We start from the raw sequence: 19,707 nt of genomic DNA, 5'->3' as shown, positions 1-19,707 counted from the left end.
GGACTTCCGTTTTGAGACAGCCACGAGGTAGAGAGAGAAGGAGACCCAGACCTGCCAGAGTCTCTTGGAACTTCAAAGCCCATCCCCAGTGACATGCATCCTCCAACAAGGCCATGCCTCTGAGTCCTCCCCAAACTGTCCCACCAACTGAGGACTGACTGCTAAAACAAATGAGCCAATGGGGGCCATTCTCGTTTAAACTACCACATCAGTAGAGCCCCTTAAATAAAAAAAATTAAGTAATAGAAAATCTACAGGTGGAGCACCTGTCTTGAAAGTGAAGTGCTCTAGATTCTATCCTCAGCAAAATACACACACACACACACACACACACACACACACACCCCGTGAACATACACAAACGCACAATCAAAGTTGAATGTCAGTTATGGTTCAGGAAAAGACACGCGATAGAGCAGAAGTAAGCGTACTGTAGGAATGTAGAACAATTCAGAGTATAGTTAGTCATGCAGAAATGTAATTGGATTTATTTTCACGCCATTTTATTAATGTTTAGTCTATTTGTGTGGGTGTGGGTGAGCGTGCCACAGCATCTGTGTGGTGGTCAGAGGACAAATTTTCATAAATCAGTCCTCCCCTGCCACCATGTAGATCCCTAGACTGGAACTCAGTCCATCAAGGTTGGTGGCAAGCACCTTCATCTGAGTAGCTTCACCAGTCCCTAATTTCTCTTTCTCATTCTTTCTGCTTCCACATTTATGCTAGACAAGACTTCTGCCCCCGAGCTGTACAAACTGGCCTCATTTCCTCAACAGCAGGAGCCTGTGCTCTCAGAACACGAGAGGGGAAGGCCGGGGCGTTAGGATCTTGAGTTCATCTTCAGCTACACAGAGAGTTTGAGGCCCCCTGGGCTAGAAGAGACTCTGTCTCAGAAACCAAACTAAGCAAACAAATAAATGACCATCAAAGAGAGAAAGGGAGTGAGCTGATCCAGTCGTGGAAGAGCTTGCCTTGTAGCCCTGGCGGGCTGAGCTTTATTCCTGAAACCCAGTAAACAAAGCAGCCTTAGAGCAGCTTCTGGAGGCTTACTGCCTCCTCTTACTAACCTTGGTCTAGTCCCGGAAGCCTCTGGGCTCCAAACAATCTAATCCAGGCCTAGACTGTTTCCAGTCTCTGAAACTTACTGCTGAATAAGCGCACCCCTTCTAGCTTTTTCCAAACCCTGGCTAGCTGGTTCAACTCAGCTGTTCTGGCTCAAACTCCTCTTCTGGCTCCTTTTCATTCTCTGGCTTGTTCTGTCTTTACCTGTGTCTAGTTTTTATCTCTCTTCAACCTGTAAAACTCTCTCATTAAAAACTGCCTGTGAATTCCGTGAACTGAATGGCTACAAACTCATCTCCACTGTACTGCCTCTCACCCCCCTGACTCAACCAAACTGCCTGAACAGCGCAGGCTAGATACTCAGAGATCTGTATGCCTCTGTTTCCTGAGTGCTGGGATTAAAGGCGTGTTCCACCACACCTGGATCTAAGCTTTTCTTTACCTGAAACTTGTTCTGTACTAACTTGGCCTTGAGATCTGCTCATGTCTGCATTCCAGCCAGATCACATAGACCTAAAAGGTCTTTGGATGATATCTCTTGCCAAGGCAGCCATGTTTTGTTTGTTTGTTTAGTTTTCGTTTTTTTTTGTTTTTTTTTTTTGTTTTTTTTTTGAAACAGGGTGTCTGTGGAACTCGCTCTATAGACCAGGCCGTCCTTGAACTCAAGAAATCCACCTGTCTCTGCATCCCAAGTGCTGGGGTCAAAGGCGTGCACCACTCCTGCCAGGCAGCAGCCCTGTTCTGAGTTACAATCCCTTTACACAGGAGGAGAGAACTGATATGAGAGTTGTCCTCTCATCTCCACACAGTCACTGTGACATGCATGTGTCCACACAGTCACATCGTGCACACAAACTACTAAGAAAATACCTTTTAAATGAAGGGATAGAGGGTAAGGATGAAAGTATAGATTAAAATTAAGTTGTGCAATCATTAAAGAGAATCTAGAACAGCCTGGACGTGGGAGCAATTGCCTGTATCCTCTGTACTTGAAAAGTAGAGGTAAAGTTGGGTGTAATGGCTCATGCCTGTAATCCTAGCACTCGAGAAACAGAGGCAGGCAGATGTCCGTGAGTTTGAGGCCAGCCTGAACTACAGAGCTAGTTCCAGGACAGCCAAGGCGAAAGAAAGAAAGAAAGAAAGAAAGAAAGAAAGAAAGAAAGAAAGAAAGAAAGAAAGAAAGAAAGAAAGGAAGGAAGGAAGGAAGGGAAGGAAGGAAAGAGAAGGAAGGAAGGAAGGAAGGAAGGAAAGAGAAGGAAGGAAGAAAGGAAGGAAGGAAAGAGAAGGAAGGAAAGAAAGGAGAAAAGAAAGAAAAGAGGAAGGAAGGAAGGAAAGCAGAAAGGAAGGGAAAGAAAGGAGAAAGAAAGGAAGAAAAAGGAGGAAAAGGAGAGAAAGGAAAGGAAAGAGAAAAGGAAAGAAAGGGAAGGAAAAGTGGAGGTATTGGTAGTAACCATTCTAAACCGGACATTGTGGCACACACCGGTAATCCCAAGCACTCTGGGAGGCAGAGGTAGGCAGATCTCTTGTGAGTTTGAGGCCAGCCTGGTTTACAAAGTGAGTCCAGGACAGCCAAGGATACACAAAGAAACTCTATCTTGAAAAAAAAAAAAAAAAAAAAAAACATAAAAGAAAAAAAAAAGCATTGAGCATAGCAGAATTTATTTTAAAAGGTTGTTAAAGAATAAATACTGGGGCCTGGAGAGATGGCTCAGAGATGAAGAGCACTGGCTGTACTTCCAAAGGTCCTGAGTTCAATTCCCAGCAACCACGTGGTGGCTCACAGCCATCTATAATGAGACTTGATCTGGTGCCCTCTTCTGTCCTGCAGGTGTACATGCGGGCAGAATACTGTATAAATAAATAAAATATTTTTTTAAAAAAGACTAGATATTGACGCTGGGCAGTGAGCCCGGCCTTTTGCACACCTTTAATCCCCGAACTCAAGAGGCAGAGGCAGGCAGATCTCTTGTGAGTTCGAGGCCAGCCTGGTTTATAGATCGAGGTTCCAGGGCAGCCAGGGCTGTTATACTGAGAAACCCTATCTCGAAAAACAAAAACAAAACCCAACAGAACAAAACAATGCCCCCTCCCCTGGGAATGGAGAGGTAGCACAATGGTTAAGAGCAGTGAGTATACTATTTCCACTTCTATTGATTTACCCGCAAATCTCACTTTTTGAAGATGAATTCCTGTGTATATGAATGTTGTGACTGTGTGTGTGTTTGATTTTTGAGACAGGGTGTCACTGTGTCGTTCTGGCTGGCTTGAAAGTGGCAATGTAGAACAAGTTGGCTTCCGTTTGCAGTAGTTCACTTGCCTCCATCTCCTAAGCGCTGGGCTGTGGTGTTAACCACCATGTCTGTCCTGGAATCATGTCTCATTCAGTTCCTAGTTCCTGAATCTAATACAGTCAGCCTTAATGCATCCCACAGACACAAGAAAAACTTTATTGTAATCTCCTCTGTGGGTTTTACATATAAACAGTTTCATGTTTGTTTATATGTTATATACATGTTTGTTACATACCTTTACGTAGCCAGATTTGCTATGTAACTTAGGATAACGTTGAACTCCCGATCTTCCGGAGTCCTGAATGCTCAGATGCCAGGCATGTGCCATCCCCGGTTTATGCCAGGGACAGAACGCAGAGCTTTGTGCCCCTTTGTGAGGCTACCAACTGAGTCACATTGTCAGCAAAGAGCAGTTTCATTAACCGTTCAATCCGCAAGGGCCACGTTCATCCTCAGTAGCATTTAGAATGTGCTGCACACATACAGTAACAAAGAAAGCTCTGGCATCAAGGCTCCCCAACAGTGCGGGTCGTGGAAGGACCGGGGTGGGACCCGAACCGCAAATACATTCATGTGTTATTGCGCAGGGTCAAGGACAGCTGCTCCAGCTGGCGAACGGGAAGGGGAGAACTGGAAGGCAACGGAGCTTGGCCTTGGGGACCAACTCCCAGGGCTGTATTCCTTCCAGCGCTGTCTGTCCAGAGCCCGGCTCGATGTGAGGCTGAGACGGACTTGAGAGAAGCCGTGAAAGCGCTCAGCGCAGGTGCATCTTTCCTGCCAGGCTCCACGCCCCGCCTGCTAGGAGCGCGGCTCCAAAGCCTCACGCTCGCGGCGTCTCTTGCGCCACCGCGCGGTCGCCCGAGGTATCGAGGCTTCTGTACTCCAAAGCCCCGCAGCAGAAGAAAGCAAGTGGGGCGTCCCTGCTTGGATTGCACTCCTGCCTAGCAGGTGCTTCAACGGGGGGGGGGCCTTCCTTGCCTGGAGCTCTGTTTCAGCAGCCCGAGTTCCCTTATTCTTTTAGGTACTCTGACTCAGGTAAAACTCTGCCCTTGGTTTCATGGAGAAAAGAACTCGGAAAGAGGAGCCAATATGAAAGCAGAGGTCCATTAAAGGCCTATTTAACGGCTCAGCCGTCATTTATTTATTTATTTTTAAGGTTTTTTTTTTTTTTTTAAGGGTCCGGTGTAGGGGCACAAGCCTTTACAAGTCTTTAATCCTGACTCGGGAGGCAGAGTCAGGGGGATCTCTGAGTTTGAGGCCAGCCTGGTGTACACAAGGAGTCCCTGGACAGCCAGAGCTACACAGAAAAAGCCTGTCTGGAAAGAAACAAGCAAAAAAACCAACCAACCAAACACATAAGAGTTTAATTTTGGAGGCTGGAGATAAGGCTAAAAAGCACTACTAGCACTTGCTGCCCTGCAGAGCACCAAGCTGGCTCTTAACTGTCACTCCAGGGCTAGGAGATCCAAGGTTCTGGTCTGGCCCTTTTGGCCTCTTTTTTTTTTTTTTTTTTTTTTTTTTTTTTTTTACGATGCCACACCTGTAATCCCAGCACTCTGGAAGGCAGAGGCAGGTGGCTGTCTGTTCGAGGCCAGCCTGGTCTACAAAGTGAGTCCAGGACAGCCAAGGATACACAGAGAAACCCTGTCTCAAAAAACAAAAACAAAATTTACTTTAATTTTATGTGCATTGGTGTTTGACTGCATGTATGTCTATGTGGGGGTGTTTGATTTCCTGGAACAGGAGTTACAGACAGTGGGTGCTGGGAATTGAACCAGGGACCTCTGGAAGAGCAGTTGGTCCTCTTGAGCCATCTCTCCAGCCCCTGTCCCCCTTTTTAAAGATTTATTTTTCTGCCTACAGGCCAGGAGGTGCCAGATCTCACTATAGATGGTTGTGAGCCACCATGTGGTTACTAGAAATTGAACTCAGGGTCTTTGGAAAAGCAGCCACTGCTCTTAACCTCTGACCTATCTCTCCAGCCCCCTTTTTGGTACATACCACATGGAGGTATGTATAGACTCATGCAGGCAAACACACACATAAATAAATCTTCTTTAAAAGACTGTAATTTTTATTATTTTCAAATATGGTTCATGTTCATGAAGTGGCTTAAGAAGTCAGAAGAGGCCATCTCTGACATGAACTCAGTGGCCGGCTCTTTAGTCACCTCCTCCTGAGGGTGAGCAGCCTTACCAGTCCACAGAGAAAGACAATGCAGCCAGTCCTGATGAGACCTGATAGGCTAGGGTCAGAGGGAAGGGGAGGTGGACCTCCCCTATCAGTGGACTGGGGGAGGGGCATGGGGGAAGAGGGAGGGAGGGAGGGAGGGAGAGTGGGATTGGGAAGGGCTGGGGGAGGGGCTACAGCTGGGATACAAAGTGAATAAACTGTAATTAACAAAAATAAAATTAAATTAAAGAAAAAGCCAGAAGAGGGCGTTCCAAGCAAGCTACATCCTCAGTGCAGATTCCCATACTGTAACAGGACACTGTAAAAAGCTGAAGAACAAAATAAAGGGCTTGGCTGTGGTGGCGCATGCCTTTAATCCCACACTTGAGAGGCAAAGGCAGGTGGATCTCTGTTAGTTTGAGGCCAGCCTGGTCTACAGCGTGAGCTCCAGGATAGCCAGGGATACCCAGAGGAACCATGTCTTGAAAAACAAAACGAACAAACAAACAAAACACAAACTAAAGTTAGATGATTAAATGTGTAAACCATCCACCATGTCTGTCTGTCTGCTGACCTTAGGCAGCTGCCTTGATTTAGCGCCTTTAGAAATATCTATACAGAAAACCCTTATGAAATGGACTTTTATTTTTCTAGTTCACTTACATTTTGGATAACTCGAATCAATGATATTAATACTAGACTTAAATGGCCAAATATATATATATATGTATATGTGTGTGTGTGTGTGTGTGTGTGTGTGTGTGTAGTTAAGGACAGTACTTTGGCACATTGCTGTGCTCTTTAGTGTAGTAAGGTCTGAGGGCATGAAACCTTTTCTGGCACAGCAATCACTCTCTGTGGAAAGAGGTCTCTGAGGAAGCTGATGTATAAGGTATCAAAATTACTTCATTGATAAACTCCTAGTAGCATTCCCCAAAAGGATGATGTGGAAGGAAAGACATGACAACCACACATTATTTAAAATCTGTATTTAATGCCATTCCGTGAAAATTGAGCAGAATCACACTTCCAAAGCATTACCAGCTTTATCTTTGAAGGTGCGTTTTCATTTGGGCTTCCCTCCTGTCCGCTGCTTAAAGCGTCCCTGCGGGTTCTGTTCACACAGAACGGGCTGGAGGCTTCGCATTAACTGGGAAATGAGATCCCAATAAAACAAGGTACCTTGGATACATTAGAAGTTCTAAAAACACTAGGAAACCTTAAAAACTTAATACCAGCCACTGAAATATATTGTCAACATAAAATTGAGGCATACTGCACTTTAGAATAGCCACAAAAAATATCTCAACAAGAGTTAATGCACATCTACTCAAAGGGAATCTCAGTTAAAATCTTCACTAGTTAAATAACATTTTAAATTAGGGCCTATTAAATTCTGGCAATCATTGAACAATTTGCAGCACTGAGTTATAGTTAAATAATGTGGAGCTATGTCTATCGCTGACCCCAGGCTCACCCTTTACAGAACTTTCATTGTTTTCAACAGAAGATTCTACAGTGTTCAGTGATGAGCACTTCCCCTTTCTAGCCCACGTCACTCTACAGTACAATACTCATGCTCCTGCCACAGCTGCTTTCTTAGCTGCGGACTTCAGCCCATAGGAGGAGGGCACTGGGAATGCAAGCTAAGCACGTCCGTTTCTGATTCCCAGGTCATTTGCTCAGTTACTCTGTGTTCAAGTGCTGGACATCGCAGCAGGCTGAGCCACTGTGCAGGCTGGTATGGAGGTAAAGGAAAGGCAAACGGAACTTGTCACTCACTTTGAATGAGGCTGAGGCTGCTCTAACTTGCTCCCACCACCTCCCCCCTGTGGTCTACCGGGGTGGGGAATGGGGATGCGACCTGCTTCCCAGCAGCGTGAGCTAGCATGGCTAGAACTCAGAACTCCGAGGGCTACTTGTTCCTGTGTGATCAAGGCACACTTGCTGAGCAGTGTGCGCTTGTGAAACTCAGAAACAAAGTCTTTCAGAATGCGGAGGAGATGACAGGATCTGCAAACAGACTCCTCAAAATCACCAACATTCGAGCCTATCTAGAGACTGGGACATGACAGTGAGTCACACAGGACAGGTGGCGGAGGATGAAGAGTTCATTGTGAGGAAGTTAATTACACTGCTAATGTTTTCTGGCTTGTTTGAAGAGACAAATCAGCATAGGTAAATCAGAGGTTAAGATGACAAGCTAAATCTCTGTTTCCATTCATTCGACGAAAGCACAGGGGCTTGCAGCTCAGCCTCCATGGGAACGAGGGATGAGAGAAGGAAGCAGAGACTTCTGTTCCGGATTCTGCAAACAGAGGCAAAGCCAGGGATGATGCTGAGTTTTAGCCGAGGCAATGTTGCATCCTGACTGGAAGCCACAGAATTCTGTCCTGTTGCCATCAGAGTCTGTGTCCTGACCAGCACCTGCAGCTCACCGCAGCAGTCAAGGCCCTGGTCCCTCTCTGCTGCTTTAGAATGGCTGAACCTTGCTTATGAGCAATACCTTCCAGGGCCTCACCGTCGACAGCTAAGGTCTGGTCCCCTCGTTTTAATCAGCCGTCCTCTGCAGGTGCTCCCTTTGAACAAAGAACAGTCCAAATATTAAATATTTAAACCAAATATTAAAAACTTTATGTCTATGTCCTTATCAAAAGACTTCATCTAAAGACTTCAATTGATTTTTAAAACTTATTTACCTTTATTTTATGTGCGCTGGTGTTTTGCCTGCACGTATGCCTGTGTGAAGGTGTTGCATCTTGAAGTTACAGGCAGTTGTGAGCTGCCATGTGCATGCTGGGATTTGAACCTGAGTCCTCTGGAAGGGCAGTTGGTGTCCTTAACCACTGAGCCATCTCTCTAGCCCCAAAAAGAAAGAAGAATACTAGTCTCTCTCTCTCCTTCCTTCCTTCCTTCCTTCCTTCCTTCCTTCCTTCCTTCCTTCCTTCCTCCCTCCCTCCCTCCCTCCCTCCTTCTCTCCTTCCCTCCCTCCCTTCCTTCCCGATATATGGTTTCTCTGTGTAGCCTTTGCTGTCCTGGACTTGCTTTGTAGACAAAGCTGGCCTCGAACTGACAGAGGTCTGTCTGCCTCTGCCTCCCTGAGTGCTGGGATTAAAAGTGTGCATCACCACACCTGGCTCAACTAATTTTTACAGACAAATTTTCGTTGATTTAAAAAAAAATTTAGATTTATTATTTAGACAACATTCTGCTGGCATGTGTGCCTGCAGACCAGAAGAGGGCACCAGATCTCATTATAGATGGTTATGAGAGACTATGTGGTTGCCAGGAATTGAACTCAGGACCTCTCGAAGAGCAGGCAGTGTTCTTAGCCTCTGAGCCTAATCTCCGGGACCAGCCCCCCCTTGATTTATTTTGAGGAAGGGTTTCACTACATAGCCCTAGCTGATCTGGCACTTGATATATAAACCAGGATGGCCTTGAATCTATAAGAACTCTGCTATCTTTGTCTCCTAAAGGTTGAGATTGTTGGCATGCACCATTATGCTTGGCTTTTAAGCATTTTTTTCTTTTCTTTCCTTTAACTATCTTTTTCCTAGCTAACATAGAGCTTGGTATGAAGACTAGGGTGGCCTCAAACTCATAGAGATTTGCTTGACTTTGCTTCCTGAGAGCTGGGATTAACAGCCTGTGCCACCATGCTTGGGTTAAGCATTATTTTACATTAAGAAAAATATAGTATCCTATTGTTGTTTGAAAACTAACGGCTTAACAATAAAGTATGAATCATCTAAATAACACACTAGTAGAGATGTCCAAATATTACAGGTCTCATAGAAACAGAACATTGGTCAATACTCAGTATTAAGTGAGACTGGGTGTCATGTCCTATTTGTGGAAATGTACTATCTAGGCAGAACTAAATCTGGTGTTAGTCTTATGGTCAATGTCATCCTTTTTTTCCTTTTAAGATTTATTATAAATAAAACATTCTGCATGTACACCTGCTCGCCACAAGAGGGCACCAGATCTCACTAAAGATGGTTGAGCCACCATGTGGTTGCTGGGAATTGAACTCAGAACCTCTGGAAGAGGAGACAGTGCTCTTAACCTCTGAGCCATCTCTCCGGACCTGGTCAATGCCATCCTTATATAAGACTGCCATTGCATCATTAAGCTCTCAGCACTGTCACCTGTGAAAACTGTCACTTAAATAAGTGAGTTATTATTGTTATCTTATTGAGTTATTATTGATATAATTGAGATACTATTCACTATTCAGTAGCTTCATTCCTTCCTGACCAACCTTGAGGTTTCTAAGTGAATTCTATTATGTCATCATGGTGGCCATTAAATGGCACAGAATAGCTGGGTGGGGGTATCACATCCCCTTAATCCCAGGACTCAGAAGGCAGAGGCAGGCGGATCTCTTGAGTGTGAGGCCAGCCTGGTCTACAGAGTACATTCCAGGAGAAATCCTGTTTGGGAGGGGGCATAGAACAAATGAAAGACAGTTTTCACTTTAAAGTGAGACTCTAAAAACTGAGGGTATTACTGGAAATGCTTGAGATTGAAGTGGGTAGGAAATTTCAGGCATGGTGGAACATGCCTGTAATCCCGGCACTCTGGAGGGGGAAGGGCATGGGTCTCTGTGTTTGAGGCCAGCCAAGGTTGGACAATAAAACCCTGTTCCAACAAAAACCAAAACAACAACAACAACAAAAAATACATAAGTAAAAAATAAAAAAGAAAGGAAGGAAGGAGAAAGAAAGGAAGGAAGAAAGGAAGGAAGGAAGGAAGGAAGGAAGGAAGGAAGGAAGGAAGGAAAGAAGGAAGGAAGGAAGGAAAACTCTAGAAAATGATTGGCAGGAAGTTTTTTCCATCTCTTTGGGTAACTCTGGTGGCCTATGAAAGCTAGTCCTTGGAGAAAGTGCCACTGAATCCTGACCAGGCTCCCTGGGAGATTGAGCCAAGAGGCTCTCAAGGCCCTTGAGGCCTATGTCAGCCTGTGGCACAGAGGCCTGGGGTGCTTGGGCAGTGATCCAGAAATTCCTTTGAGAATTATATAATAAAAATATTTATGTCCAGGTCTAACTAGGGAAAGAGTATAAATGTATTTATTCACTCATTCATTCTTTTGAGACAAGTTTCTCACATAGCCCAGGCTGGTCTTCAGCTCACTGACATAGTCATGGGTGACTCTGAACAGACACTCCTATTTTGACCGCCCAAGTGCTGATGAGCAGCGTGCTGCAGCTTGCTGTGAATACCTGCTTTTACCAACTGAACTCTGTTCTCTGTGTCAGCAGCGTGGCGCTTACGAATGGAGAGAATGGGGCACCGAATGACTCAAGAGCTTCCACATAAGCTGTGCGCACTTGCTCTGTGTCCCAGCTTGGCCCCCTTACCTCCCAGGCATGGGAATACAGCCATTATTGCAGCTGAGCATCCCGACTCAGGAAATACAAAACGCTGCCCAAATCTGAAAAAATCTGCTGTGCTTTTCTTGTGGCATGATATTCGAAGTAGAAAGTTCCACACCACAAATCTGTTCATGACAAAATTACTAGAAATATTGTATGAAATTATCTTCTGTGTACATTGTACATATATATGTAATATAAAGCATATACGAAGCTTGAGTGAATTTCCTTCCATATATGTAAATGTCCTATAATCTGAATAAAACATCCCAAATCTAAAATAGTGCTGTTTAAAGCACTTCAGACAAGGCATGTTTAGTCTGAACCGTTATGCTGTTCAAACTCATGTCTCAGACTACCCAGGGCTTTCAGAAATTGTCCCTAAATATTTTGAGTTGGCTTATATCATCATCAACTTCCTTTTCTTTTTTCTTCCAACAGGGTCTCACCTTGGAACTCCGCTGGCCTAGAATGCACTATGCAGACACCCTGGCCCTAGAGCCACAGAGCTCGCCTGTCTGCCTTCTGAGCATGCCTATTTCTTATTGGCTGCTGAGAGGACTAAGACCTCAGGCAGCTTTGACTCTAAATTTCCTTTTTAAGACTTATTTTTAAAAGCTACGTGCCTGCGTGTAGGTATGTCCTAGCGTGCTGGTGCCGGAGGGAAGCCAGAGTCAGGCCAGAGTCAGGCGCTCCCCTGCAGCTGCAGCTCCAGGCAGTTCTGAGCTGCCTGATACGGGGATGTGGGTGCTGGGAGCCAAACTCTGCAATTTCAGAACGCACCCTGAACTCTTGAGCCATCTTTCCAGCTCATGATTTCAAGTTTTTGCTCGCCAAATGGACGTCCTCCATTTCCACACGCTGAATGTGGAATGTGACAGGTCACATTTCTGCAGTGGTGTCACTGCGGGCCACATTAAATACTCTTTTAGTCAAGGAAAAGGGAAGTTTTGATGTGCAAACCCACACCCCGTGTGTCACGGCTCCAGAAGCCTGAGAAGGAGAGATTCTGAGGGGAGTGTCATATGTGAGGGCAGCGTGGGGTTCCTGTGCCTAGAGCCCTGCACACTTAAACTCCTGCCAGAGAAACAATGTCAGACTCATTTTTAAAAAGCTCCAGGGGGCTGGAGAGATGGCTCAGTGGTTAAGAGCACTATCTGCTCTTCCAAAGGACCCGGGTTCAATTCCCAGCACCCACATGGCAGCTTACAGCTGTCTGTAATGCCCATCCCAAGAGACCTGATTCCTTCACGCTAATGTACATAAAATAAAGATAAGTTATAAAAAAAAATAAAAACCTTCAAGGGGTTGTGGTGGTATCTGTCCGCTTTAAGTTTATTGATTCTCTATCTAATTTTCAAGTTCAGATACCCTGGCCTCATGTAAAGAGCAAAAAGAGAAAGGTTTGGCAGTCTTCAACACTACAGGGGCCAACAATTATGGCTGCTGCTCTTGCTTGCAGTGGAATATGCTTTCAGAACATTTGTGTGTGTGTGTGTGTGTGTGTGTGTGTGTGTGTGTGTCGTCAGAGCACAACTTTGGGAGTCAGTCCTTTCCTTCTACCACATTGGTTCTGGGATCAAAGGCAAGTCCTCAGGCTTGCACGCAAGTGGCTTTAGCAACTGAGCCCCATGAATATTCTCCCATCAGACTGATGGCACTACGTGGGATATGGGCCAGGGCTTATAATTTTTTTTTCTTCTTTTAGATTCAGAAACTTATTTTTAGGTAGGTTTCAATTAAAAAAACAAACAACAAAAAAAAGCCCATTTCAGCCAGGCAGTGGTGACTTATGTCTTTAATCCAGCACTCTGGAGGTAGAGAGGCAGTAGATCTGTGAGTTTGAGGCCAGCCTGGCCCAGGGCAGCCAAGGTTATACAGAGAAACCCTGTATTGAAAAGCAAAACAAAACAGTCCATTCCTTAAAACAAAACATTAAACAACAAAAGAATATAAACCATGCCAAGTGTGGTGACTGGTGTCTACAGTCCAGGTACTTGGTGGGGGTGGGGGTGAGGGAGGGGTGGGAGGGTGTTCAAGGTCATCCTTGCCAACACAGCTCAGGGCCCGCCGGGTCCATGTGAGCTCCTATCTTAGAAGTGAAACAGCGTCCTCCACTGAAAACAAGGAAACAGTTTACGAGGAGAGCATGCAGTCACCTAGTTCACATGCTCTTTACTCTCGGGGCTCTACAGGAAGCCTTTCCATGGGCCTTTCCACAGGCTTCAGGTGGCACTTCACTGCACTCACTGCGTCCACTGTCAGCCCACACCAGTGTGATGACTGTTTCATTAATTATCTTACGTCTTTGTCCCTACTTTTTGGATTTATTAATTTATTTTTGACAGTGTCCTACTTTGTAGCCAAAACCAGCCTCGACTTTTCAGCAATCCTCGCAGGCCCCAGTCTTCCCAGATCGCAGGCATGTGCCCCCATGCCTGGTGATGGTTTCTTTTACAGGCCCCAGGAACACACACTGATGTCACTTTCAGCTATGTGTTCTGATGACATCCCCACCCATGCTGGCCTCTGGGAGGTACAGACAGGTGAAATGGGCTAGCTGGCTGTTTTCTACTCAAGGCAAAGGCCTTCCAGCCTTCTGGACTGATGGCCATGGGCATCATGAAGTGAGTTATGAAGGCAGAGGCAGAGAACCCCTGTAGCTTTAACCACTACAGGACAGACCAACTATAACAAAGCCAACCAACTGTGACAATGCCCCTTGAGAATAACAGTCACAACCACTTGTAGTGTTATATGTCTTTTTCATTCTTTTTTTTTTTAATTTTATGTGCATTGGTGAGTGTTTGGTTTTGTTTTTCTTTTCTTCTCTCTCTCTCTCTTTTGAGACAGGGTTTCTCTGTATAGTATTGGCTCACTTTGTAGACCTGTCTGGCCTCGAACTCATAGAGATCCTCCTGACTCTGCCTCTCTGAGTGCTGGGATTATAGGTGTGTGCCGTACAATATATTTTCATCAAGAATCTTTATACCTTTAGGAAAATAATTCCTAGAAAGCCACTAGATCAATTAATGAATAAATTATTGCGATTTAAAAAATGAATAAAAAGTGGTAAGAAGCAGGTGTGGTGTCACGTGCCTGCAATTCACACTCAGCAGGTAGGGTCGGGGGATCAAGAGTTTAAGCAACGGGCTGGAGAGACGGCTCAGTGGTTAAGAGCACTGGCCACTCTTCCAGAGGACCTGGGTTCAATTCCCAGCACCCACAGGGTAGCTCACAACTGTCTGTAACTCAGGTTCCAGTGGGTCCAACTCCTTCACATAGACATATATGTAGGCTAAACACCAAGTATACATAAAAACAAATAAATTTGAAAAAAGAAAAAGAGTTCAGGCAAGGTCACCCTTCCCTACACAGCTCAAGGTCAGCCTGGGTTACAACTTGATTGAACCAAAAAAAAAAAAAGAACCCACAAACAAGTAAGTGAAAGAAAAAGTTGCAATGTTTATACTAAGTACTTTTTACAGGTCCCCAAAATTAAGTTCTAGACTAAAAACTCACACTGAAGTTAAAAATGATTACTCTAAAAGCCATGGAGGGGCAGCAGAAGCAGTGGACACTGATTACCCAGGGCATGCTGGGAGTGGTGTGAGGTTGTCTGCTGGTTTTTGTTTTGTTTTCTCCTTTATTTAAGACAGGTTCTTACAACGTAGCCCAGGCTGACCTTGAACTTATGATGATGCTCCTGTGTCAGCCTCCTGAGTGCCGGGATTACGGGTGTGTGTCAGTAGTTGGTTTGGAAACAGTGTTTAATTCCTGACACACCATGATTCAGTATTAGAGCAACATCAAGTACCTGGCAGAGGAGTGGGCAAGAGAACTGCCTTATGCTGACAATCTCACAGCGATCTGAGGGGTGTGTGTGTGTGTGTATCTGTGTACACATGTAATTTTGTGTGAATGCCTGTGCATGCTTTTGTGGCAGCTAGAGGGTAATGTTGGGGGTTTTCCTCTATCATTTTCCTTACGTATTTCCGCATTTATTTGTTGAGTGTCTCTCACTAACCTGGAGCTCACCAACTCAGCTAGACGGGCTTGAGAAGCTGGGATCGCCTGTCTCTGCCCCAAAATGTTGGGATTACAGACACTTGCCTTCTGTGGGTGTGGACCATCTGAACTTGGGTCTCCCTGCTTACAGAGCAGCCACTTCATAGCTTCATGACATTTCTCCTGCACCTCCTTGCCGTGGCTGTCCTGGACCTCGCTATGTAGACCAGGCTGGCTTTGAACTCACAGAGATTCATCTGTCACTGCCTCCTGAGTGTTGGGATTGGTGCACATCACCACAGCAAGCCTCCATTTTTCTTTTTAAAGGACAAGGCCAAAGCCCTTTTCAGCCTAGCTCGGCACCTCAGAGCCAGCCTGCAGAGCGGTGCTGCTGGCGGTGTTCCTCAAATCTGTGAGCACCGGCCAGCTTCTTTTCTCAGGCACAAAGAGAACTGCTTCCTGGGATCCCACCGTTACACTTCCTTCCCTGGTGGGGGTTTCCTATGGGACCTAAATGACACCCCTCCCCCAGTTTAGCCCCCAGCAAAGCACTACAACACACTTAAAAATCTCACTACCTTTGATTTAAAAAAGCAGGGTCAGAAGGGAAAAAAAAATAACTTTGCAAATACAGCCTTGACACAAATTGGCAGGTTTCCGAGTGGACGTCCATAACCCCCTACGACACTAAGCCCCGATCCTGCAGAGCCTTTCTCCAGAGGCATAATCTCAGGTGCAGGTGTCCCGAAAGCACGGCAATGCTGTTTAATTCCAGAGCAGACACTGGGAGAACTCTCACTTTAACGGAGGCTCACAGATTGGAGAGAGGACTTCCATACTGCGAAGCTATGAATGCCGTTTTAGCAAGTCAGACTCCTAGTGAGAAATCTGGAAACGTCATTGTCAATTTTCTATGCCACATCAGCTCCTCACTAGTGTTCTTGTGGCTTAGGGCTTTTTCTTGCACAGAGTTCACTGCTTTCTCATTAGGACAGTCTCCTACATTTGGCTCCTTTCTCCTTTCTCATGTGGCCTGGGTTGTCCTTGTCATCCTTTTGCCTCTGCCTCCTAAGTGCTGGGATTTTGGGCATCAGCCATCATACCATTCTCTATGCTTAATTCTTAATTCATTTGTTTTCTTTTATTCAGGTAAGATCTTGTGATGTAGCCCAGGCTGGCCTCTTTTCTGTGTGGTGTGTATGTGCAGTACTGGGGACAGTGCCAGGGACCTTCAGCCTGCTAGGCAGGAGCTGCAGCACTGAGTTACATCTCTAGCCCGTTTTTCTTTCATTTTCCTTTAATTTTAAGGCAGGGTTTGCTAAGTTACCAAGAGCCACTATGTAGCTCAGGCAGGCCTTGGGATCATGATGCTTATGCCTCAGCCTCCCAAGCAGTTGGAACCTAGGCAGGTACTATAAGGCTTGGCCTGATTTTTAATATGTTATATCTATACATATATAAGTAATGCATCTATATTTCTATTTACTTTAGTGTGCTTATGTACATGTGCATATTAAAGTCAGGGGACAGCTTTTAGGGCTCACTTCTCCTCTCCTACCATGTATGCTCAAGTTGCCAGTCTTGGCACCAAGTGCCTTTACTCACTGAGCCATCTTGCCAAAACCCTTCCCTCTATTTTGAAATACGGTTTGAACTCATGCTGGCCTGGCACTCACTCTGGCCCAGACCAACCTTGAACTCACAGCAATCAATATTCTTTCCTCAGCCTCCTGAGTGCTGGGACCGCGAGGGTAAGCCACCATCACATCCAGCGGTTAGGAAAAGAGTGGGAGAAGGAGATGGGTGGACAGCATAGCCAGCAATACAGAGATCACGCCAGCATGATAGAAGCCCGCAGTCTCTGGCTGTGCCCCTAACCAGCAGTAGCAGGCTAGCACCTGGGAACTGAGGCCCCTTTCCTGCCCAGGTGTCCCCAGCACTACTAGGGTGGGAAGACCCTCCTCCGAGCCACCTCCAGCAAGGTGTTCCCCTGTACCCTTACGGAGGATGAGCCCAGGCGTTCTGTCCTCGGTCCTGATTCTACACTATCGTATTAATTAGCATGTCTTTTCCTCCACTTGGCTGTCCATACACTGCCAGTAGACTCAGAATCAGGGCTGTATAAACAGGAACTAAAATCCAGGCCAGAAGTGTGTCACCATAATGAAGCAAGATGGGTAAAGACAATCTCTTTCAAATGCGTGACTGAGATTTTCATAAGTGTGCAAGTCTCTCTCAGACAGCATTACTAAAATTTAAATTACCTATATGTGCTGATGCTGTCTTCTCTCATCTTACCTGAGGCCAGTGCTCACCTTGAACTCAATATGCAGCCAAGGGTGACCTTGAATTTCTGACCCTATGCCTCCACCTCCCAACTGCTGGGATTAGAGGCTTGTAACACCAGACTTGGTATTATGTGATGCTGGAGATCAAACCAAGGTATTCGTGCATGCTAGACAAGTGCTGTACAAACTGAGCTACATCCTAATCTTCCTTCCCACAATCTACTACCTGAAGGGTAAAAACCTAAGGAGTTAAGGTTCCCATTGTTAGCAATCAGGCATCTTCACTAACTGCCCCAGGGATCCAGGATATGTCATCACTAGCTGCCAAGATGAGACACATTCCCACTGTGGCCTTGAATCCCCTATCTGCCCCTTGGGCATGCACTACAGCTCCTTATAAAAGGCTAGCCTCAGCTGGAAACAGCCCAGATGCCCCTCAACTAAAGAATGGATGCAGAAATTGTGGTACATCTATACAATGGAATATTACTCAGCAATGAAAAATAAGGAAATCATGAAATTTGCAGGTAAATGGTGGGTCCCGGAAAGGATCATCCTGAGTGAGCTGTCCCAGAAGCAGAAAGACACACATGGTATATACTCACTCATATAGACATATAATATAAGATAAACCTACTAAAATCTGTACACCTAAAGAAACTAATCAAGAGAGAGGACCCTGACTAAAACGCTCAATCCCCATCCCGAAAGGCAAAGAGGATGGACATCAGAAGAAGAAGAAGAAGAAGAAGAAGAAGAAGAAGAAGAAGAAGAAGAAGAAGAAGAAGAAGAAGAAGAAGAAGAAGAAGGAGAAGAAGAAAACAGGAAACAAGTTAGGAACCTGCCACAGAGGGCCTCTGAAAGGCTCTGCCCTACAGACTATCAAAGCAGATGCTGAGACTTATGGCCAACTGTTGGGCAGAGTACATGGAATCTTATGTAAGAAGAGGGAAATAGTAAGAGCTGGAGAGACAGGAACCCCACAAGGAGAGCAACAGAACCAGAAAATTTGAACACAGAGGTCTTCCCAGAGACTCATACTCCAACCAAGTGCCATGCATGGAGATAACCTAGAACCCCTGCACAGATGTAGCCCATCGCAGTTTAGTGTCCAAGTGGGTTCCATAGTAATGGGAAGAGGGACTGCCTCTTACATAATCTGATTGGCCTGCTCTTTGATCACCTACCCCTGAGGGGGGAGCAGCCTTACCAGGCCACAGAAGATGGCAATGTAGCCACTTCTGATGAGATCTGATAGACTGGGACCAGAGGGAAGGAGAGGAGGACCTCCCCTATCAGTGGACTTGGGAAGGGGCATGCATGTCTGAGGGGCAGAGTCACAGGTAATGAACTCAGCCACTCACAGATCAGAAAACTGAAAGGGGCATGTGACCTCTGATTGTGTTGTTCTGACCACACCCTGCCTGCAACTTTGCCGAACTTACTTTTGGGTTGGTTTCCAGCTGGTTGACACTAAGAGTCAATGATTGTTGATGCCATGTTTGTTTACAGCAGCTCTCCACAGTAACTGCTGTAGTCTGTGTGGTACAAATTGTGGGTGGCTTTGAATACCACCCTCCTTAGCCCAGTTCTTTCAAAGCTCACCACTATCTTCTCCAGTTAACCTCCTGCCCCAAGTCTGGCCCTTGGCAATGTGTTCAAGAGTCCCACTCTCCCTGAATTTAGCTACCCTTACTAGCCTTCCACAGCCATGGATTCATAGGTCTGCTTTTCCTTCAGGCTAAGAAGGGCCACATCTTTATAAACATCTCTGTGTTTGAGTCCTCAGAACCCAGCACCAGGGTGGTGCCTGGCCTTAAGAGAGATGCTGAAAACTGAGCGGTGCTGACATGGACCGGTGCAGACATCACAAGGAAGGCTAGACCTTTCTCTCTCTGTGGCCTCACAGGCACCCTCAGCGATGGCATAGCAGCTGGAACAGAGCCCGATTCTGGATGCTCTGGCAGACATGACCCCCACTGCCAAGGACACTGTGAGGGAACTGAGGTGTGAGCACAAACACACAACTGCATGGCTTAGAGACCTGCATACCTGGGCCACCGGCAATCAGGAGCACGTGTCATTGGCTCATGTCAATTTGTTTCATAATATCTTAATATTTCTGTTTTAAAAATTATTTTTACAATTAGAGAGAGAGATTGTGTGTGTGTGTGTGTGTGTGTGTGTGTGTGTGCTGGGAGGGGGAATATGTATACACGAATGCAGACACTGATGGTGTTCAGAAGAGCGTGTTGGATCCCCTGGGGCTGGAATTACAGGTGGCTGTGAACTCAGGACATGGGTGCTGGGAACTGAACTCAGATTTTCTTGAAGAACAGTATGTGCTTTTAACCTTTGAGGGACCTTCCCAGCCCGGCCTTATTTAACATTTTATTTCCTTTCCTTTCCTCTTGAGCCAGGGTTTCTACATTATGTGGCTCTGGCTCTCCTAGAACCACTATGTAGACCAGCCTGGCCTCGAACTCACAGAGTGCTGCCTCT

At 45.8% G+C, this 19,707-nt stretch overlaps 1 protein-coding gene across 6 annotated transcripts in view; it reads right to left on the bottom strand.

The window, feature by feature from the left end:
• Positions 1-6,499: 6,499 nt before the first annotated feature.
• Positions 6,500-19,707, bottom strand: part of Patj (PATJ crumbs cell polarity complex component) — a 302,937-nt gene continuing 289,729 nt past the window's right edge. For 4 of the 6 annotated variants that reach the window (XM_060365925.1, XM_060365929.1, XM_060365926.1 and 1 more), the window contains exon 44: positions 8,171-8,384. In XM_060365925.1, the coding sequence (XP_060221908.1) occupies positions 8,291-8,384 (94 nt within the window). In that variant the 3' untranslated portion in view covers positions 8,171-8,290. Of the gene's footprint in view, positions 8,105-8,170; positions 8,385-19,707 lie in introns of those variants that run through there. The other 2 variants (XM_060365928.1, XM_060365930.1) reach the window with 2 other exon arrangements.

Source organism: Meriones unguiculatus, chromosome 12, assembly GCF_030254825.1.
Source record: "Meriones unguiculatus strain TT.TT164.6M chromosome 12, Bangor_MerUng_6.1, whole genome shotgun sequence".
Taxonomy (NCBI): domain Eukaryota; kingdom Metazoa; phylum Chordata; class Mammalia; order Rodentia; family Muridae; genus Meriones; species Meriones unguiculatus.
Note: the sequence above shows the minus strand (reverse complement) of the source record. Positions and strands in the feature narration are given on the sequence as shown.